The 22,975-nt window shown below is 38.0% G+C and overlaps 1 protein-coding gene across 2 annotated transcripts; it reads left to right on the forward strand.

The window, feature by feature from the left end:
• Nucleotides 1-4,693: 4,693 nt before the first annotated feature.
• Nucleotides 4,694-17,305, forward strand: LOC6638798 (tensin). 2 transcript variants are annotated; one of them, XM_002061955.3, is made up of 6 exons: nt 4,736-4,786; nt 6,761-7,565; nt 7,785-7,887; nt 16,183-16,462; nt 16,557-16,906; nt 16,972-17,305. In XM_002061955.3, the coding sequence occupies exons 2-6, from the start codon at nt 7,135-7,137 to the stop codon at nt 17,188-17,190; spliced, it is 1,383 nt and encodes a 460-aa protein (XP_002061991.1). In that variant the 5' UTR covers nt 4,736-4,786; nt 6,761-7,134; the 3' UTR covers nt 17,191-17,305. The 2 variants fall into 2 exon arrangements, with proteins under 2 accessions (XP_046868012.1, XP_002061991.1); XM_047012056.1 differs by lacking the exon at nt 6,761-7,565 and having other exon boundaries at nt 4,694-4,786.
• The last annotated feature ends 5,670 nt before the right edge of the window (nt 17,306-22,975 follow it).

Here is a 22,975-nt window from a genome sequence, read left to right on the forward strand (position 1 = left end):
AATTGTTCGACTTTTGCTATATTTTTATGAAATTTATACCAAGAGGCAGGATAAGTTTAGACTTTGGTGAAACTAAGAAACATGGACTCTACTAAAAAACCCTTTTAAGGCAAAAATTCTTCTCTGAAATGTATTTGTAGCTTGAAATTGATTAACAATCATAAAATAATAGAACTGATTATCTATCAAATAAAGGAAATTGTAATATTTTCTCACATATTGGACTTGTGAGATCTTTGTACTTAGTTGTATTAGGTCCTAAATTGAACTCTTGAAGTCTTTCTAACTAATTAGTCATCGAATTTAACTGATATTTGACTGATTGTCTTCAAAATCAATTAACCATTTGCAATAAAAAGTAGTTGAATGAACATTTTTAAGATGTTTTCCCCAAAGACAAAGTTTATGTTTCACCCAAACAAAATGGAAGCAATATATAACTATTTACTTGTTATATGTCTGCCAATTAATGTTGATATATACAGATATGTATGTACACATACATATATATATGCATGTATTAAGTATCCACTGTACTTTTCCATCGTTTGCTTTATTGCTGTCATTTTGGCAGTGCCAGGTCACAAGCATTTTATTGTTGTTGTTGTTGTTGTTGGGTGATTTACCTCTGCGCTGCGTGTCTTTTCAATTCAGTTTTGGTTATGCATGCCACAAATTTTGCCTGCCTAATTTGAGTCTAAAACGATTTATGTAGATCTATTAGCTAGGCGCCATATCCATTCACCACCACCACCAGCAAGAGTCTCTCCCCTACACCCTTCACGCACCATTCAGCTCTGTGTTCATTTCAACATTATGAATGTTTTTCAATTTTATTTATGACACAAAAATTGTTAATAAATGCAGCAGGCAGGCAATAAGCGGCGAAGCGGGAGGCGGAGGCGGCAGCGGGGTTGGCTTCAATGTGAACGTGACACTCGCAAATGTCTTATCGCAGCCAAGAGAAATGATTAATGCCCTTTTCCCCATAAATGAATTGCATTTTAAATAAATTATTACTAACACACACACACACATACGCAGAGAGCAAGAGATGATGAGAGAAAGAGACCAAGAGTGAAAGGGTTAATGAAGCCAGCGGCTATTTGATAGAAGCCAAAGGAACAGAGAAATCTTTCAAAAAAAAAAAAAGAAATGAAGCTTCACACAAAACTTTTAGTCAAAACTTTGTCGGCAAACTCTTTGCCTTTTTCTTCATAGGTTTTTTTTCTCTTCTTTTTTGCCTTGATTAAAATTTCATTAACACACACACACACACACGGGTGGGGTGAAAAAAATGTGAAAGAAAAACACGAAAAGCAAAACCAAAGGCGAAAAGAGGGGCACCGGCAAGAAAAAAAAACTTGTGGCATACTTTAAGGCTGAGCCGCAGCTGCCTCTGTGTCCTCGCGTGTGTGTGAAATCTGCGGTGGCACACACACACACACACACACACACACACATGGAACACTTGGTTCACACATAAAACGCTTTGCTTGTTCTCCTACTCCATCGCTTTTTTCCACTGCTCCGTCTCGTGCCTCCGTTGGCTTTTTTCGCTTGAACGCTTCGTTTGTTTGCCATTCAGCCAGGCAGAGAGCCATCCTCCAATCTCCAGCCAGCCATCACCCCCTCCCACACTCCCGTGCCTAACTACTCCCGCTCCAGCTGGCTCAAGAAGTGCCTGTTAAATTGCTTGTTTATGTTTGCCTCGCTACAAGGACTCCTCCACACCACGTCACACCATGCCACGCCTCACCACTCCACTCCCAAGGCTGGTGGACTCCCAGCAGTTGCCTTGCCTCGCTCATATGATGATTTTGATTTGTTTTAATTTGCCAGTATCTGTACCCCCCCAACAATCTCCCCCCTCCACACACACCATCATTATGCAACCCATATGCCTTCTAACTAACGGAATTGTTTACTTCACATTTACGTAAAAATGTTTTTGGTTAATGTTTTTGTTTAGGCCTCTTTCTCACTCTCACTCTCACTCTCCTCCCACTCTGTCTCTTTTTTTCATTTTGGTTTTTGTTGATTTTATTATGCAAAATGAGAAGAAACCAAAGAAACGAAAACGAAATATGCAAACAACAATATTAAGATAAAATTAAATCAGAAGCTAAAGCATGAATGAAACAAACATTTAAATGATATTAAAAACAAATTGCAAATGTTTTCAATTGTTTATTTGCGTATATAATAGTTAGTTCAACAAGACGTTAACTTATTTCGCCATTAATTTTAAAGTCACTTTAATTTAATTCTAAATTTTAATCTACTCTTTCTTGATGATTTAGTTAAAACATTTTAATGCGGCAGAAGTTGGGCGAAAGTTGAGTTAGTCTATTTACCAGTGACTGTTTTTTGGCTAATTTTTAAGCGATTTTATAAAAGTCATGACTTATTTTTATTACTATTTAAAACATTTCAAAATATCATTAAACACTTGGAAATTGAAATTTTCCGCTAAAAAAAGTTAAGACAAGAATTTTTCAAAAACGTTCAAAAATTGGCATTGTTACAAAATACGCAAAGTTGATAGTTTTTGAGAATTGAGAAGTCCAATTGACGCTTTTCTTTATTAAGGTTTATTGTTTATTCTATAACTATTCAAAATAAGGCAAACATTATTCGCTAACAAACATAAGGTGTTGCTAATAGATTGCCCCAGAGTGTATGATTTATTTAGATAAGGTTGAACCTAGCAGTCGGCTAACTAAAGTCTAAGAAGATGAAAAGTTGTATGCCATACAATCTAAGTTGATGGGGAGAAAGATTGTGCGTGTGTGAGTGTTTGCGTGTGTGTGAGTTAGAATAGAAGGGGAAGACGGCTCTCATTAAACCCTTTTGGAAAAAGTTTTGCATTCCTCGCTCTCTATGTATCAATTTCAAGTTAATTACAAAATAAACTGTTCACTCTTAACCTTTGTGCGCATTTGACCGAAAGGCAGGCAAGTTTATGAGACTTGCTCCCAAACATTACCTGTCACTTGCAGCGGCTACAACAACAGCAACAGTGGTGGGAGGCAACAGTGGGTTAAGGAATCGCCTTAACTACATGCCATAATTATAATGCCAACATCAGCATTAATTTACCACCAACTCCAACTCCGACTTTGTGTCTCTCTGACTCTGACTGCGATTCTTCATCCTTGGCAGTTCGCGCAGTGCCCGCCATTTGAATCCTTTCGCTAATCCTGCTTCGGCCTTACCGCCCCTTTAGCCCCTCAAAGGCATGTCAAGCATTTAATTACTAGCCATCAGCAGAGCTTAAAAAATGCCACGCCCACACCCACAGACATTTTGTTAAAATAATATTTAAGCCAGCTGCCCTCCACTCTGCCGACGTCGTCCCAAACAGAAAAGGGATCAAGAATTCATCATCAACGGAGGAGAAAAACAAAAAAAAGAAAAAAAAAAAAACAACAAACAGAAAAAAAATGATGAAAAATTGTAGCTGCAAATATTTTGCACAGACACGAAATGAAAATGGCCGTGCAGATGAGGGAAAGGGAAGATGTGAGTGAAAGGGAGAGGCTGGGTTAAAAAGGATTCCATTTGTTTAAGGCAGCGAAGCCCGAGCAAATTGTCGAGAGAGTCGTTAAATTGTTTTCATTATCTCTAGGATAATGACTTTCTCCCTTTGCCTACCTCATCTTCCCGCACTCTCTCGCTCTCGCTCTCTCTCTCTCTCTTAGTCTCTCGCTTCCCCTTCTCTACCCGCTGTCAATTAAAACCGCAATGCAAATGAGTCGACCAAGTCCTTGACTAGTTTTTGTGGTTGTCCTCCAAAAATGAGACGGACCTCGAAATCTTCGCCTCCCATCAGGCGCAACCAATAGATGAAATATGTAAAACATGCAGCATATCCTTCTTTGGCCGAACAGGACCTGCTTTGGTGTTTGCTTTAGCTCAACGTGTTTCCGTTTCATTTGTAATTAATTAAATTACTTCCGCTTAAAGTAAGCCAACAGACAGGCAGAGAGAGAGAGAAACCGAGAGAGAGAGAGCGAAGGAGCGATTGCCCAACCCAATCTCAAACTCAGTCAATCCTCCTGCGCCCTGGCCTCGACTTCTCAATTACGTCGACTCCAACCCCGTGCCACAATCACTTCACGTCCTTCGTCCTGCCATCCCCATTGGAGCCGGCTGCTGCTCCTTTTCTGTATTCTGTTCATTGCGAAGTAATTAAGAAGACATTTCACTTGGGCATCCTTTAATCTGTGCGTTTTATTTGTGGCCTCTCTTCCTCCCAAGCCTCTCCTCTCTCTCTCTCTCTCTCTCTCTCTCTCTCTCTGTTCCTATCGTTGTTTTCATGCTGTTCCCTGCACTTTGTTTATTTTACTCCTTAATGCAATCGGGCTTTAATCTGTTGTGTTGTATTCTGGCTTCACTGGATCCTTTTTCTTACTTGGCCCTCCACTTCCTCTCTCTCTCTGTCTCTCGCTCTGTGTGTGTATGGAAAGGAATACGCTTGATTAGTCACCTAATGAGGTGTTGACTATGGCAACGACAACAAACGTCTCCGGTTTAGCTATGGGTAAGAGAATGGAGGTATAGAAAAACATCAGGATAGATTCTACTAGAATCTGCTTTAATTAAATCTAAAAATAAATCTTTTACCTTACCTTTATCCTCCAATACATACTTACATATATCTAATATTTTGTCTATTTCTGTTTTGCAGTCCATGTTTGGCCATTAGAAATCTAGTCAACTGTTAACTCTTTGCTTCGATGAAAAATTTGATTGACCCAAAACTGGCTGAAGAAGAAGCAATGTGAGTAGAGAAAGGATACGAAAAAACCAAACACAAAACTAACAATCCATTTACCACTCCAACCCGTTCCACCCTCTAAACTAAGAACAAAACTTTGAATTTGGCATTGAAATGGAAAAATGAAAATTGGCGCACTAATTTTCACTTTCAAACTATTGAAAATTTAATGCAAAAATTCACATTATTAACCCATGACTGACCAATTTTAAACAGCAAAAAGTTATGACACTTTAATATGCTTAATTTTCATAAAAAATTAAGAATTTTTATATTTTATAAAGGGTTGAAAATTTTAAAGAAATTCAAAGATATAATTAAATAAAAATTTTATTATGGAAGTCTAAAAAAATCATGATATTCTTAAACTTGGTACACTTTACTCCGCAATCAAATGGAAATGTCTGTAATACGAGAGGACCAAGCTAAAGATATTTGCTTAGAGTCTAAGTGCTTCTGCCTGCTCAAATGCAGATTCCTAATTCTCTCAATATTTAAAGCTTTATAAGAAGTCCAAGTCTCTATTTCTTTTTTTGAACAATATCTATCGACCTCTGCAACAACAGAAAGATAATGCGTAAAAATTTGTCAAAGTTAAGCCCGCCAAGTATTTCACAATTTTAGAAAAATGTATAAATTAAATATTCGAAAAAATCAAAACTTAAGCCGAATGAATCATCTACGTAAAATGACTTTAAAGATATTTGGCTTCAAGGTTTTATAAAATTCAAGGAGGTCAAAATTTCAGACAGATTCTTTAAAAATCTTAAAACTTTTAGACCGCCCCAGTCAATTCAACATGATATTAAAAATTGCTTTCATTATAAAAGTTCTTTCTTAACTAACTAAACTTAACTAAAATTAATTGAATTCCGATAATAAATTGGTCAAACATGGGTTAACTATATAGAGAGTGAAAAGTAAAAATTTAATTACAATCAAAACAAAACAAAAAAAGAACATCAAAATTCAGTTAAATATATTTTCATTTTGTTTTTTTTTGTATCTTCTTTCCTATTTTCATGAAAATTCGAACTGCAATTGGCAACACACCTTCAATAACAACAACAACAAAAATTGTTTCAACTAATTGGCAACAACAAAATGCATGTGAAATCGACACGAAACATGTTCTCAACTGTAAAATTTTTTGGCTAAACGAAATCAATAATCAAAATCGAATAAATGGAAAATTTTACACAACCAACAACCAATGCAACTTCCTTTCCTCGAACCCCTCTCCGGCACACCTCGAAAACTGAAATCTTTCTCTTTCCAACTCCCCCGCCCACCCATGAATTGAATCAACATACCAAAATGTAATGGGATTACATGGTCACAACAACAATAATCACCACAATAACAACAATAACAACAACAACAACAAACAAACAACAAACATCATCATCATCATGAATAACCTGCAAATCCTATGAATCCTGTGACGTCATAAATGCAAACCCTTGGCCCAAAACATTCAATCCCCAATTTCAATCGTTCTCTTTCACCCCCTCTGCCGTGTCTTTTACTCTATCTTTTTGTTTTTACCCTCTTTTTTCAATTTATGTGCATTTTTGTGGCTTGCTATCATCACCACCCACAACACACCACCCTCTGTTCCCCTCCTGCTCAATTCATAACCATCTGACCCCGTCTACAACGCCTCCACCTCCCCCACCCCCCAATCATTTTATGCATTTTCGCTTTCTATATGCTTCCCCTCTTCAACCAACTTCTGCGCTATCCATATCGTCTTTTACCAAATGAAATTTGCTTTTTCTGTTTATGCTTCACGCTTTCGATTTTTGTTTTCCTTTCTCTTCCATTTCAAACACCAAACTCCCCGCAAAACCCACAACCCCCTCTTGCATAACTGCTTTTTTGGGGGGGCCTCTCTTGCAAAATGCGAAAACTTTTTGCGTTGCCAATTTCCGCTTGAATTAATTCTGTGTGTGTTTAAATCGCGCGCGACTGCAGTGAGTGAGGCAAGTGAAGTATTCCCTGCGGCTCCCCATTCAACGCAAAACAGCAGCAACAAAAAAGAATTAATAAAACGCGGGGGTGGATTTTGAATGTGTTTGTTGGTGGTCGGTCGCTAGCTGGTCGGTCACACGCAGTGCGACAAAAAGCCGCCGCCCGCAGCGTTTTCATATACCATAATATTACACACACACATACATATATGCCGCATTACCAAAGCTTCTGCCGCCAATGCCGTCGACGACCAGCCAGGCCAGTAGTCACATAATTCAAGCAAGAATACTGACAAAAGTTAATGCCCAGAAGCAGCAGGAGCAGCACCAATAGCAACAACAACAACAATAATAACAGCAACAACGACAGAAGCCGCAATGATAACCAACAATAATTTGGATTATGACAAGAGAGGAATGAGAGGAGGAATGGTTGGAGGAGTGGGTGGTGTTGGTGGTGTGGACAGCGCCAGCAGCAGTAATAACTCCTCACCCACAGCAGATACATCGAATTCCAATACCAACTCGAATTCAAATTCATCTTCCTCATCAACAAATCATTCGCATTCATATTTCAATCGATTTGATAATCGCATTGCGGCCAATTTGGCTGCTGTACTGACTGGAGCCGGTTCACGTTTTCGATCCTCATCGAATGATAATGCCAGCAGGACGAGAGCTAAAGCCACAGCGACGACAAACACAACAACAACAACAGCAATAGGATCAGGAACAGCATCGACAATTATAACTACACCACAAATGGGCCGTCGTCGTCCTTTACAACTATTTTCACAGGCGAATTTCAAGTAAGTTTTTTTTAACTGCAAGTATTTAACATGTAACTTTTTATCCTTCTCTATGTGTCGTCCCTCCAATATCCTTTTGTTTGGATCAGTCATCTGCTTAAATCATATCCATTGTCGCAGACACTTATCAACACACTTTATATACATACACTATGTAATGATATAAAATCATAATTCCATATGATTTGTTAATCGTTTTTGGTTTATTCACTTTTCAAGCTGCAATGACAATGAGAAGGTGGCCCAAACTCCCAGTTCGGATGAGGATAATTCACCAACTGAACTGAATAATTGCAAGCGCCTAACGGATAAGCCGCCATTGGTAAGTCTTAACACAAAAGAAAATACACAACAACTTTTTCTTATCTTAATGCCAAAAAACAAGTTTAATTGAAAATTTGAAACATCAATCAAGTTCACATATTAAATATTCGCAAAAATGTCCTTTTTTGGCTCATCGAAGGAGATTCCAGGCTCTGGATTCATTTGGCAAACGACATCCCGCTCGTCTTTAGAATGACAGAGTTATAAGGCCTTTTTTCTCAGTTCCTTAATGGACATTCCAGAACATATTCATGTCGATCGAAGCGGCTCATCGGGCACAACCATCTGAACAAAGGACCTCCCGATTATCCTTAAAATAGCCGAGTTATAAGCAGTTTTCTGTTTTTTAGGCATGAGTGGAAAATTTATGTAGCATACTTTGAGGGTTAATAATACGAGTTTTTAAAAAGTGTTGCATATTTTTAGGCAGTTGGGCTTGTAGTGTACCAAAATCAATTTTTACTGCATACTTTTAGGCGTTTGGGCTTATTGAAGATCCTGGAAAAATTTGTATTGCATACTTTTTGGCGTTTGGGCGTGTAGGGTACCCAAATAAATTTGTATTGCATACTTTTAGGCGTTTGAGCGTGTGGGGTAGAAAAATTAAAATCCGTTGCATACATTTAGGCGTTTCGGCTTGTGTGATTTGCTTCGCTTCGACTGACATTAATAGATCCTGGAATGTCCTTTTAGGAACTGAGAAAACCATAAGAACATATTTATCTTTGGGCAAAAAAGACGAATATCTCGCGAGTCCTTTACATGATCAGGACAAAAGTGGTATCCAGAAATTCAAATCATTAAGGAGTATCTTTGGTGAAAAAGTTATCCTGGTAGTCCTGCAGAAAGCTGAGATATTAAGGCTTTTTGGGTTTTTATCCAGTTTTTTGGCCACTTTTGAACTTTAAAAAATTTAGAAGTAGGGGAGAGGGCCCAGTTATGACCCGGGTTTTGAAAAACCTCGAAATTTTTTCTTCAGTTCCGGAAAATTAAAAATTAAGAAGTTTAACATTTAAATATTAACCAAACGCAACTTTTTTCCAAAGAATGTATGTTTATTTGAGTTACTCAAAAAATTTTGGAACAGATTTAATTTGGATAACTTTTTTTAACCCAAAAAAAAAGTGGCCCAGTTATGACTCACCTTAAGAAATTCACTGAAAATAAGAAAATATGAAAGGAATGTCACACGAATTGTTGTGATTTAATGGTTTACTTATTATGAAGGGCTTCAAAACTAAAAACAATGAAAACACCAAAATAAAATGGCCATATATGAGAACGATTTTAGCCCTCGTCGTCCATGTCACTTTCGCAGTTTTTGCAAGCGAAATAACTTGCTTAAATGCTAGCGCACTTCGAATGAACATTCCCGATCGAGATCTTCCAGAATATTCTCGGACAAACTGGTCTCAATATGAAAATATCCTTTCCTTGTTGTTAAACAACAACAAAAATGTGGAAATTTGACAATTTTACATAATCCGAGTGCAAAAAAAAAAAGGGACATAACTATGCACCCCAGCTGAGTCATAACCGGGCCTTTTTATAGATTAAAGTTTATATGTATATTTTTATAGACACTACATAATCACATAAATTTTTATAGAATCACAAAATATACGGCAAATACAGTATTTTGATGCATTACACTCACCTTTTTACTGTTAATTTCATAAAATTTTGGTACTTTGAAAAAAATGGAAAAAAACTTTTTCGCACGATTTTCAACACGATGTTTGGTACGCGTATATACAATACGATTATTAACGTTGGGGTCTGTTCAAAAACTGCAGAACGTCTAACAAACATGATTTACAGGGCTTAAACTGTAATTCAATACCGCATTTCAAAAATATTTGAGAATGTCATAACTGGGCCTGAGTCACAACTGGGCCCTCTCCCCTACAAAAAACAGAAAAGTGCTTATAACTCTGTCAGTTTAAGGCCGAGCTTGATGTCCTTTAGCCAAACAGATTCTCCAAGCGCGACGATTGACATTACCAGGTCCTTGAATTTGAAAAAGGTTTTTTTTTTAATGAGAAGCTATATATTAATAGATCTCCTTACCATTCATCTATTCCAAGTACGATCAGGGTAATTATTCTTGGCAACCAGCTTCGACTATATTCTGAAAAATCCTTTGGGAAGTGAGATAGGAATTCTTCGTTTGCGGAAAAATAAGTCTTAGTAACATTCAGGCCGAAAAACATTCTGCTAGACATTACTATACTATATTCGAATTGCCAATTTTGAGTCCACACACTCCAATCGAGTCCATCCACATGCTATTAGGAACCTAAAGAAAAAAATTAAATTTCGAAATTAATAATGAGAAATCTTAAAAAAAAAAAAAACTAGGGGAGAGACTTGGTGATATTCCTAAAAAATTACTTTGATTGTCGATTAAATAAAGTGATGGTTAATAGGTTTTTGTAAACTGCAAAGAGGGTAAATTTCTGCCTTCGTTTGCATTGATGACCTCATCCAAACATATGAGCATCGTAGCAGCGATTGAAGAATTTTTTACATTTTGAATAGCCAAAGCTTAGTAGTAGGCCCCGCCGGTTGTAGTTTATTAGGTTTTTGTCGGCTTTGACTTTGATAAGGGTGCGGCAGCGGCATCGGCGGCGGCGTCAGCGAGAAAACTTCAAGCACATTTATTGCTCTTTGGCAATTTGCCGAATTATGGTTGAAAACAAAGGAGCAAAGGAAAAAAAAAATTGGAGAAAAAATGGGAAAAACGAGGGAAAAACTTGCCGAAACTTTTTTCCCTTTTTGGGGTCTTAACCCCTTAAAGCTTACAGTCCATTTGCTGGCTGATTCTTTCGTTGTTCTTTGTAGCTAGCTGGTGCTGCTGCTGCTGCTCCTATTGTTGTTGTTGTAGTGTCTTTTGTTCGTCATAACACGTAGGATGCTCCAAATGTTTATCAAATGTTTTGGCTGCACCCCTCGAACCCCACATCTCCCCCCTCCTCTTCCCTTTCCACTTCTCATACTTTGTGTGTGTCACGTGAGTTCGTTCGGTTGGTCCTTGGCGGCATTTGAACCAACAAAAAGTTTGCGAATGCAAAAACTTTAGCCTTTTTCCATTTTCATCGTAGAAGAAACCGAGTTCAGTTCACTTGAGTTGAGGCTGAAGGCACGTTGTTTTCATAAATTTTGACGCCTTAAATATTCATACATACAATACATCGTCCATAGAGAAAATGTAAGAGGGAAAAAGAACGGGTGAGAGCGAGAGAGAGAGATAGATAGAAAGAGAGAGAGAGAGAGAGGTACTGGCAGCTGTGCTCAGTCGAGCATATAGTCTATGCGATAAGTACGTGCAAAGTTTATTCATATGAGTTGAAGTTAAGACTTCTGAGCCACGACGTTGCTGCGAATACGTTATATTTCCCATTTGTACACTGAGCAAAAACTAAAGACCATCGGAAACCAGCGCAAAATAAATAATAATAACTTTCAATACACGCGAAAGTCATTAAAAATTTAAAGTAGTCCAAAAAAAAGTAAAGAAATTTGGAAACATGCCAACCACAAACCTAAACTTTCCAAACACCTGAATCAGTCAAGTGTCTTTATCGCTAAATATGTATAAAAACATTTAACTTGTTTCAATATGATGTAAACTAGTTTCAATTTTAGTTTTTGAAAAAACTTGTTTCGAAATGAATCATTATTTTTTCGGTATTTCGAAAATTCTCAAAAAACCCGTAACTTTGCGAATGCAATATTTTTTTTAACCGAAGTTTTAAACTCATGAGTTACTTTTCAATTTATTTTGACAATTTTTTTAAAAAATGATGTGAAAATTATGAAATTATTCACAAAAATCGAGCCGAAATTTTGTACTTAAAATTTCTACATTTTTATCGTCATTTAGAAAAATGGAAATTGACAATAAAACAAAGATATTACTTTATAAAATCGGCTAAGAAAATAAGAGTTAGAAACAAAAGTTTTTTAGATCAAATTCGTTTTGGAATATTTTTCTGTCAGTGTAGGTATTTGTGTGTCTCTTATTTATGAGTGCAATGCGACTGTGACTCCGATTCCGACACCGACACCGACACGAAGTCTTCATGCAGCAAGCAGCATTATGATGATTACGTTTTTGTGAACTAATGGGCCTCCAAATGGGATATATGCATGCATGTGTAGAACGGTAGATACACACACATACACACAGAGGCATACACACACACACACACTTTGAATCAAGGTTACGATCGAATCCACCGTGTTGCACGAAGAAGAATAAGAAAGGCAAGGAAACACATCAAGAAAAAACGTAAAACACTTTGAGAAATTGAATGCTCTCACTTCTCGGTGTGTGTCTCTTCGCTCTCTCTCTCTCTCTCTCTCCCTTTCGCTCTGGATGACATGGAATGTGGGAAAGGGGCCACAATCGAAAGCGAAAAAGCAATCAGTTTCGGCATCTAATGGCAAACCATAAATATTTGTCAGGCTTGCCAAGGACATGCAGCAATATGCTGACAAAAAACAAAAACCAGAAAAAAAAGAAAGGGTTGAAAAGCTTTCGTTTTCGTATTGATATTGGAAATGGTGATGGGGTCACATAGAGGGCTGGGATTGGAATTCGGGTTTTGTGGCATGAATTTTGTTCATATGCCCTTGTTTTGTCAATAAATCAATTTTTGCTATAAACATAACACGCAGGCGGCAGCCTGGCACGATGAGCAACAACAAAAAAAAAAAACGAAAAACAAAAGTAAGAGGAGAAGCTTATCCTTTCCCTCATTCCATCAGGATTTCTGCCCCCCGCCCTTCAGGTTCTTTGTTTTGTCGTTTTGCATAGTTTTTCAATATTGTATGTTGTTTCGGGGCCTGTCTGTGTCGCCCCGCCGCCATGCCTTGGCACCCTATGGCCGCCCCTCTGGCTGTCAATAACATCACTCTCTTGCCGGTTGCAGAGGGCGATAAGCAAATTAATTTTTTGATAGGCAGCAGCAGGCAGAAGAACCACCATGATGATGATGATGATGATGGTAGGAATGAGAAGGAAGTGAAGGTGACGGCAGGCGGCAAGGGGCAAGCGGCAGGGCATCCTACTTCCCTCTAATTGTGGCCCAGAGGCAACATCGTCGTCATCGTCTGCTTGGTTGACTGATTCAATTTCAGATAAGCAAAATAAAGCAGAAGCAGCGGCGGCATCGAGCACATGCGACCAAGACGAGAGCAGAGCATAGAGCCAAAAACGAGGAGCGAGAGTCAAAAGACAAATGTGATGCCACATTATGCAGTTTTTGGTACGTCGCCCGCATAACAAGAATCTACCAGTGACCTGACCCCCACTTACCCCACTCACTCTTTCGACTGCCCGGAAATCACTCGATTCTTGGTCTGGGTTTCAGTTTGGGTGCTCTGGCGGCTCTGTTCTCTGGTTCTGGCGTTGATGCATCGACTGAAACTGTTGACTGGTTGCCCCGCTAAATGTTTGTTTAGCAACTGCAACTGGCAACGTGGCAAAGGATATATCCTTCTCATCCTGACATTGAGCGACAGTTCAGCCATATGATGTCTGTGTAGGGTATGGGTTATATGGGCTATATGTGTCTGTGTGTGTATTTGAGTGGGTGTGACTATATGTGGCCGGAGATGCGTCACGCCTACTTCAACCAGAGTATCCATGATATGACATGAGTACAAAATTTATACACATACATATATATATGTATATGCAAAATGTTTTCCGGCTACAAAATGCCATAAATTATATGCTATACACACTAGGGATGACATCGTGATTCCACATGCTTGCCAACAGTGTTGAATTATTAAGAATATTGGCTTAAACTCCGTAAAACGTCGGGGTCACCAAATAATCCTTAAGATTTCAGATGTCCACAACCAAACTATTAAAAGATTGTAGACATCGTTTTCAGTAATGACTGAGACAACTGAAATCTCTTTCGTGACCCAGACGTTTGTAAATATCAATAAACGTAAACTTTGAAGACAGCTTTTTTGTTCTCAAATGCAAATACTTCTCTTAAAAGCAAGGACAGTCTCTGGAAGAGACAATTTTTGGTAGATTCCGTAAAAGTTTGTTTCATCGACTGTAAAAAGGAATCACGCTCACATCCATAGAGTACAGCATGTTTGCATGTTTGATTTAAACTTATTTGACTTATGCCTCAGCCTTTTGGTTTGAGGTTTTTTGTGTTTGAGTGTGTGTGTGTGTTTGTGTGTGTGTATTGGCCTCCCCTTAAGCGTGCCAGTTTATTAAATTTGCATAAATGTTGAGCATTTTGTTGATATTTTTGCTAAGCACGTAGGATCCAGTCCGGCCTTTTGGCCATTCGTTCTCCTTTACCATCCCCCCGTCCCCTCATAGGCAACATCTGGTAATAATGTCCAACTGGCCAAGTAGTTCATTAAAAACGTAAAACAAGGACGAAGAACAAGGCAATTAGTACATGGCAGCAGATTTGAATTATAGCAGGAAGAAAAAAAACAACCAAATAAAGGAGAGAAATGCTAAACATCACAATAGAAGGCGAGGCCACAAGAGAAGTTCCGCCTCCAAAAAATTCGCCACAAAGCACTGAGAAACCTTAATCATGCCTCATTTCCTTTCCTTTCCAAAACCAACAGAACAAACACACACACACACAACACAACATAACAAATACAAAAGAAATGAACTCCACCTCCCGAGGCAAACCACCCTAAACAAAAAAAAAAGAAAAACGAAATCCCGTAGTACAAATCTCTGTGCAATGCGCCGTGAAATATGCAAACAATGTTCCTGCTGCTGTAAGCAGCCTAAAAGTATGCAGCGTTCTTTTTAAATTATGCAGCAAAACGGGCAAACAATTGCTGTCAGCAGGCTCTTCGCCTTCGCTCCGCTTTCCTAACAACTTTCTACGCTCTCTTTTTTAGTCAGGTAGAAAAGCTGCCGCTGCCGCTGCCGCTGCCGTTACCGCCATTCTCATTGTCAATGTCGCCTTAAATTATGCCAAAAGAGAGCAAGGGCGCTGAGGTGAGGTGAGGTGATGGAATGATGGGATGATGGGGTGTTGGTGGTGATGGTGAGGCGTTGAGCGTAGTATAGCCACAGGCAAACACAACAAGGACGAGAAACGGCCGAGGAACGGCGGAGGGAGGGGGCGACTAAGGACGAATGACGGTTTAGGTTAGGGAAAGCTAGACTGTAGTCTACTTTCAGCTAGACATCCATTGTACCAGAGCTGGGCCAGACTTTTTCAAAGCCACTGACCCCGAAAAACGAGGCAAAGGGAAACACGATCTTAACATGCGCGCACAAGTGCATCTGAATTATCGCCATTACTGCCTTTTGATACCACTCAAAAAGAGTATACACCAAATGAAGGGTATGTTCGTTCTAGTCGAGGCGAATTCTCATAGACAAAAGATGTTTAATTGGTTAACCCAGGAATAGTTTTTCACCCAATTGGAGTAGCTCTCAGTCAAAGAGAAGCCCATGAATCCAAAGGTCCACAGCGATGGTCTAATTCACGTTGTCTATTTCATTTTTCTGGTAATAGTCATTTTTGTAGTCGATTACTCATGCCTGGGCAATGTGCTTGCTTGTTCTACTTAGTTTTCTGTTTTTTTTTTTACTCTCTCTTTGCCATTTTGTCTGTAGTTGGTCCTTGGTCCTGCGGCACATTTCCGCTTAGCACGCCACTTCCGCCGCATCCGACGCCTGGCCATTTTGGCTATGCAACATTTTTAGAAATTCGCCGCGTGCTTCTCGGTTGCAATGTGAGTCTGCCACGAATTTATGCGCCAGCCTCTTCTTTTGTGCACTTTGCACTGCTCTTCTTCCGCCTCCATCAGCGCCTCCATCTTCGCTGTAGCAGCATCGCCTGCTCTCCATGTCTCTAGTAATTCCTAGTCCAAGCATCCGCTTCCTGTTTAAGTGTGCAGGCCAAAAAAAAAGTTTCAGTTGCTCTTTTTGTCAGCAATTTTTTTCCACTTTTTCGGTCTACCGTTTTTTTTTTTTTTTTTTTGTAATTTTTTTTCCTTTTTGTCTCGTTGCGGTTTTTAGTAATAAATTCTTTTTTGCTTCGTCTGTGGCTCCCGGGCACGCCCCACACCACACGCCCACGCCCATATTCAAGGATGTAGCTGATCCTAGTCGGCTTACAAGGTGTTTAAATTGTAGTTAATTTTCTTGCCACTTGAACGCCTCAGTTATCCTTTTTTTATTTTTGTTGCCGGTCTGTTTTTTTCTCTTTTGATTTGGGATTCAGACGGCTTTAACTTTAAAGTCTTCTCTGGTTTATCTGTCTATTCACAGGTCAAACGTCTAACCATGGGTCTACTACGTCACAACGAAGAGTCACGCCCATTGGTGGCTAATGTGATGCCCTTAAGCGCAGCATTGCTGCAGTTGAAGAACGAGGAGAGCCATCCCATGTACTCGAATGGTTATATCAATGAGGACTCTTATATTGATAGCAAATTTGGTGATTCATGTCGCCAGTCCTTGACAGCCATTCCCATGCTGGACAATGTCAATTTGAACGATAATAATGAATTCAATCTAAAGAAACGTTATCTCCGAGAGACTAGTAGCGGTAAGTTTTAATTGGTGACCCCGACAAGTGAAAGTGTACAAACTGTATAGCTGGTTAAATTGTTTCTACCACCATCGGTTTATTATGTTTGCAGCCAATTCAAGTCCCAAAATTTTTGCCAATCGCTTGAGAATAAATAATGCTTTAGCATCGGGAACAGGAGCCACCGCTCAGCGTAGCAACAGCTTAGCCAATACCCACTGCAATACGGCAACAGATGACGAAGAGGAAGCTGATCTTAAGGATGCTTGCTGGTATCAGGCTGGCATATCGCGAGACATTGCCATCGAAGTGTTGCAAAGCAAAAGTCCCGGAGCATTTCTAGTACGAAAGAGTAGCTCCAAGCCGGGATGTTATGCTCTGACCTTACGTGTACCCTCACCACCAGGACCCAAGATAGCCAACTATATCATATTACGTTCCCCCCGAGGCTATAAAATTAAGGTGAGAAAGAGAGGAATGCTACCTCTGGACAGATTTTTAACTCCGATTGTTAAAAATTTTTGTAGGGTTTTCGCAAGGAATTCTCCAGTTTGAAGGCGTTGATTACTCACCATTCGGTTATGCCCGAACTATTGCCCGTCCCCTTGGCCATGCCACGTCCCACCAATATGTCCTCGTCGCGTCGTAATTTAGATGACTTTGATACCTACGATTCACTGCAAATGCTATTGAAATATCTAAGAGCTAAGAATCTGGAAACTGAACAGCAACAGCAACCACAGTAATATCTCAGTAGCGATATGTATATGTATTAAACTTGTAGCACAAAATTTGCAAAAAAAAAAAAAAACAAAAAAAGCGAAATAATTTTGCTTCAAATATTTACTCTAACTATGTATATGTAAAACAAAATAAAATTGTGATACTCTCTAAAAAAAAAAAAGGAAAGAAAGAAAAACAAACACACACTGCAAATGAAACGCCTAGCTGATAAATGGTGAAAGTATTTATAGTTTAGTTTAGTTGATATCGTTTTTTTTTTCAGAACATGAAAGGAAAAGACAAAGAAGAAGAAAGGGAAAAGTATATAGATGTAGATGGAGATATGAAAAAGGTAAGCAGATTCTATTAGAATTTGTGAGAAAAAGAGCGTTTCGTGTCGTTGGAATATCAGATAGATTAGTTTGCCCAATTCTAATCTAGTTATTTGGGTGTTTTTCAACACTGTTTATTCTATAAATGAAGTGATTTCAGTAGAGTTTTCTCTTTAAAATGTGTCACTGAATTTCAAACCGTTTGGTCTGTCCGATTGCAACAAAACTTCATTCCTCAAAACAAATAATTGAAATGAACCAGCAGACTATTTAAAGTAACATTCCAATTCTGTAGAATATCAAAAAATCTATTAAAATTTCCAACGTCATTATCATCAAATACAAGAAAACAAACAAAACACCCATAATAATTGCTTTTCTTCAAACTAAATTCGCCTCTTAAAGATCAAGTTATTACATCACAAAACAAAGAATTATTTAAAATGTGGAATATTCTTAGCAGTGCTGGAAATTGCATTTCTTGTTACGAACCGAAACAAGTAGTGTAATTTGCAATTGCCTGACTCTTAGCACACATTTTCAAACTGCAAAAACCTTGAGTAAAGCAAACATTTTCATAAGTATAACAAATTCTATATACATATATCTAATTAAATAAATAAGCAAATATAAAGAAAAATCTATGTTAAATGTTGTTGCCGCTTCAATTGTTAAGCATTAAAGTGAATAATATTATTATGATCTACATATACATAACTGCAAACAATTTTAAATTTAAGCAAATAAAACCTAACAAAAAAAAAAAAAAAACAGAAAAAAAACACAAAAACCAAAAACAAAAGCAAAGAATATGTAAATAATTCACTCACTCACCGTAAACATAATTGAGTAAATAAAGTTGTTTAATTTATATAAAAAAAAGGAGCAAGAGGACTATGTGTGTGTGTGTGTGGGTGTGTGTGTGTTTGAGTGTATTGGGGAGGTAATGGTAAATCATAATAATAATGTGGGACTAACGAGTAATAATAATCAATTTTCTCATGGGCTCATTATGCAAATGTGCAAAGGCTGCGGCAGCTGCACAATCAAATAAATTTTCACACGTTAATTATAGTGAACGGAGAAAATAGCGACACAGTTTTTAAGGCTTTAAAACAAAAAAAAACACATGAAATAAGCCCAGAAACAGGACCAACTTCATGCGTTCAAAAGTTTGTGTACCTTGGAGACTATTAAAAGAAGACCTTTTCTACCGGCAAACAAGCAAAGGAATCATTAAGGAATAACAAAGGAATCTTTAAGGAATTACAAAGAAATTATTAAGGAATCCTTGATAAATCATTAATGAATCAATTACGAACCATTGGGGAATCAATAATGAAACAAATACGCTAAAATTTGGTAGAGAAAAAAAGGACATAAGTTTTTTCTATCAATTAATTGAGTTAGACGTATGCAAAGTTAGGGTTTCGACTGGTTACCTTGCTTAATTTGTCGTTTAGCCCACAGATTATTTGATAGCAAAAGAAGAAAGTAAAATCGGTATTCATTGATTCTTTTACTTTAAACTTTAAGAAAAGAAAGAAAAGAAGAAAGAAAGAGAGACACACCGAGTAAGAAAGGGACGCGAGAGGGACAGAGTGGTGTGGAATTTACTTTAGCCGCCTAATCAGCATAATTATACAATTTTAATTTGCTAAAACTTTTAATCGAATGGCACACAGAAGGAAAACCAAAAGGGACAATGAGAGATAGAGACAGACAGAGAGAGAGACAGAGAAAACAAGGAAAAAAGCACAAAGAAAAGTCTCGAGGAAAAATCAAAGTTCTGGTCTAGTCTAGGTAATCCTTTTTTTAATTGCAGATACGAGTTTTCCTCTTGTTTTTGTTACTGAAAAACTTTTCCTAGCCAAAGGCGTCAAAGCGTTGGCTCTTTTGGCCTTTTTTTCCCCCCTTTTATCCTTTTTGTTTCCGTTGCTGTTTTTCAGGGCAATTATTGGCCTGGCTACACATGAAAACGTGCGTAAATGAAATACTCGCATATTTAAATCATATGAAAATCAACTCGGGGTAAAAATGTCGCTTTTCCAGCATCACATTTCGACCCAGGGCGGGGATGGCACTGCTGGTGTGTCCCCGTTTTGGTCTCTCTGTCAGTCAGCTAAAACATTCATTGCCAAAAAAAATAAAAAGAAGAAAAGTTTTCCTTGTCAATTTGAGAAAATTCCTTTCCCCCCGGTTTTATGTCCTCTGATTTTTTTTTTTTTTTTGTTCTTTCACAATTATAGTTACCCTGTAATCAAATGGGTATACCAGCTTCTGCCTCATTTCATATAAAGATGTCACAACATTTTGCAGTTCTACTCTTATACTAATACAAAGATCAAAGTTAATTCAAAGGATTACCCAAATTAAGTAAGGTTAATGAAAGAAACTGTCCCTTCTTGATTAGCTTGAATGAAACAGACAGTCTCCAAAATTGCCAAATAGTCGGTAAGAATCTTCAATTCCATGCTTAAGACATATTTCTGTAGAATATTTTTCTATTAAATATTTAATAAGCCGAAAGTGGCCGAAACGTAAACAACAAATGTTGGAAATCAATTATGAATCATCATTGAAGTAAGGAAGATTGCAGAATTGAAGCAAATGTAGAAGAAAAATGAGGGAGAAAAGTTAAAGTTGGGGGGAGAAATAAGACCTAAGAGGTTTATGCCCATTGAAAACTTTTTAATTGAACACGCCCATAATGAGAGGGCCACTTTCTCAGTATAGACAAAGGCAAATAAAGCAAATAAACGATGGTGAGGACGAAAAGAATCGCTGAGCAGAGAATTTTTGGTATTTGTGTTCCCTCTCAAGTGCATCGGCAACATCCTTGTTCTACTTGTTCATGTCGTCCTTTTCCATCATATTTGTATTATTTACCCATGTTCTTTGCTTTCTGTCATCCCTACCAGAATACCCAGCGCCCACCGCCCATCGCCCATTTCCCCCGCCATTGCCTTCAGTTGCTTCCGATTTCAATTTATTTCTTTGTTCTCTCGAGGACAAAAAATTATTGCCTTCATTCTGTAAGTTGATGATGATGATGATGCTGATGATGATGCTGATGATGATGATCATAAAGATGATGATGGCTTCTCTTTTGTGCTGCTCTTTACATTTGTAAAGTTTTTTCATTAGGCTAATTAAAAATGTTTGTGGAATGTCTTGAAAAGTTGCCATTTCTTTTCATTTTTCGGCAACACATGGCGTATGAGCAATAAGTGTTTTATGACTAGAAGGTAAATGTGTGTACTTAACAATTTCTCTGTCATAAATGGAACTGCAGCTGTCAACCACACACAGGGCAACGACTTCTCGACAAGGACAAGAAGGATTCTCAAAGGTACCTAAAGAAAAGATTCTAAGATTAATCAGGGATTTAAGTAAACTTTCTATCATTTCTATTAAAGTTCTAACAGTTAAATAAAAACTTTAAGGCGTCAACTGAAGCAAAGGAAACCCTTCACTCCAATCGCCTGAATGGAGAAACGGAGAGAGGGAGTTGACAAATCGTTTGCCTCTGTTTCTGTTGCTGCTTCTGGTGCATTTCTATTTTATATTTTTCCATTTATTTGTTCGTTTGTTTGTTTGTTTTTCTACTCATTTGTTTCCGGGCGCCCCTTTTTATTTGGGTGAGGAGGTCCTTCCAGGTACTTATGGCATATAGTCGCTTCGTCGTCGTTGTTGTCCTCGTCCATATAGTTGATCGAACTGCTTTGAGGCAGCTGTGTGGCATAAAGTGTTTTGCTCCCTGCAGCAGCAAAAAGAGAGAAAAAAAAAAGTTTCAAGTGCCATATCACTTGAAATATATGTTTGAATTTGAAATTCTCTTCCTCCTCTTCCTCTCTCACTTGCTGTTCTGTTTCTCTTTCTCCTGGTCAATAGCATACAATTTGGGTTAGGCAAACAAGTAAACCGATTCTCAGTTTGGTTATGGTAAACATTATGGCATAATCACGGACCGCACTCACGTTCGTTTCACGTTTTACCATCGATGCCGTTACCGATTTCGATGTCGATGTCGATGTCGACGTCTGGTGCATTCAATTGGCCTAGGGGAACCATTGGCCAAAACTCTGCCAATTGGCCAAAAATGCCACACAAAAACATATTTGGCAACAGCAGCATGAGCCACGAGATGATGATGATGATGCTGATGATGAGAAGGATGAAGAGGTTAGAGGGGCGCCATGGCGATGGCGATGAGGATGAAGATGAGGATGAGGTTGGTGGCCAAGCAACCATAAGCTTCTCTTGGGTCAATGTTGATGTTGTTGTTGATTTTACTGCAACAATTTGCTGGGGGTGGTTGGTGGGAATAGGAATCTGAATGCTACTGCACTTTGCCTGCTAGATTTTGTGCCATAAAATCAGACAGTCAATGAGCCAAATCGCCAAATAGCCAAAATGGCCTGTTATTGTTATTGCCGCAGCGTTGGGCAAATTAATGAGGTGTCCTGCCTGGCATATCCTGCATGACTGCAGTTTTGTGTAATTGAGTATGCCAACTGGGAGACGAAATTGCTCCAATCATCAGGGACCAAAAGAGAGAGAGATGAGTATCGGCAATTTAGGCACAGCTTTAAGGTATCTCTTTATCTCGCCCAATATTTCTCTGCCTCTTTAACCTGTCATAGTTTCATTCAAGCGATTTTTACATAAAAACTCACAAAAAAACAAAAATGCTAGAGAAAAGTAAAAGATTTTTTTTTTGTCTCCTTTACATGAAAAACTTGGCTGCTGTTGGCGCTACGTTTTCTACTCTTTCTCCATTTTTTTTTTTATTTTTTTTTTATTGTTTTTCCCTAGACTTTTGCTCGTCTCGCCATTGTGTTTTGTAGTTTTAATGACAACTTCTACGAGTATGTCTCGGCCAGCAGTTGGCAATTGTCGCCTTAATGTCAATGTGCAGTCTTTTTCTTCATCTTCTTCTGTTCTCCAACCTCTTGATGGTTCTTTATCCGTTTTTTTTCTTTTTTTTGTGTTAAGAAACTTTACAATTTTTATGTCCTTAGAAATGCTGAATTTTTAAGCAGATCTGTGTGTGTGTGGTGGTCTTTTAAGTAGTATAAAAGAAGTTAAGCAAAAAGTTACAGTATAATAAAAATGAAATTCTAAATACAATGCTCGGCCGTTTTCATTGTCACACACACACACACACACATTCATTCATGAGAATGGCCCAAAACCTATTTGCAATCTGTAAGAAGTATCTTACGTTGCCAAAACCAGAATTATAACATTTATTTATTTATTTTTTTCAGTTTTGTTTATTTTTTATTAGTTTGTAAAGTTTTTTGCGTAACCGTTTTCTAATCGCAAAGATAATCTATGTGAATTCTTTGTCAAAATTTCATTAATTTTTGCTGATTTTTCAATTTTTCAATTTATATTTGGATTTGTATTTTGAATTATATTAAAGATATACATAGATGTAAGATGGCCTTAAAACTCATTAGTTTGTTTA

The sequence above is a fragment of the Drosophila willistoni genome (assembly GCF_018902025.1).
Source record: "Drosophila willistoni isolate 14030-0811.24 chromosome XR unlocalized genomic scaffold, UCI_dwil_1.1 Seg144, whole genome shotgun sequence".
NCBI lineage: Eukaryota > Metazoa > Arthropoda > Insecta > Diptera > Drosophilidae > Drosophila > Drosophila willistoni.

Bases quoted from the DNA above. Each gene is read 5' to 3' on its own strand.
- LOC6638798 (XM_002061955.3), top strand. From the start codon at position 7,135: ATGATAACCAACAATAATTTGGATTATGACAAGAGAGGAATGAGAGGA. The intron at 7,566-7,784 runs GTAAGTTTTTTT...TCACTTTTCAAG, and splicing joins TTTTCACAGGCGAATTTCAA to CTGCAATGACAATGAGAAGG. The intron at 7,888-16,182 runs GTAAGTCTTAAC...GTCTATTCACAG, and splicing joins TAACGGATAAGCCGCCATTG to GTCAAACGTCTAACCATGGG.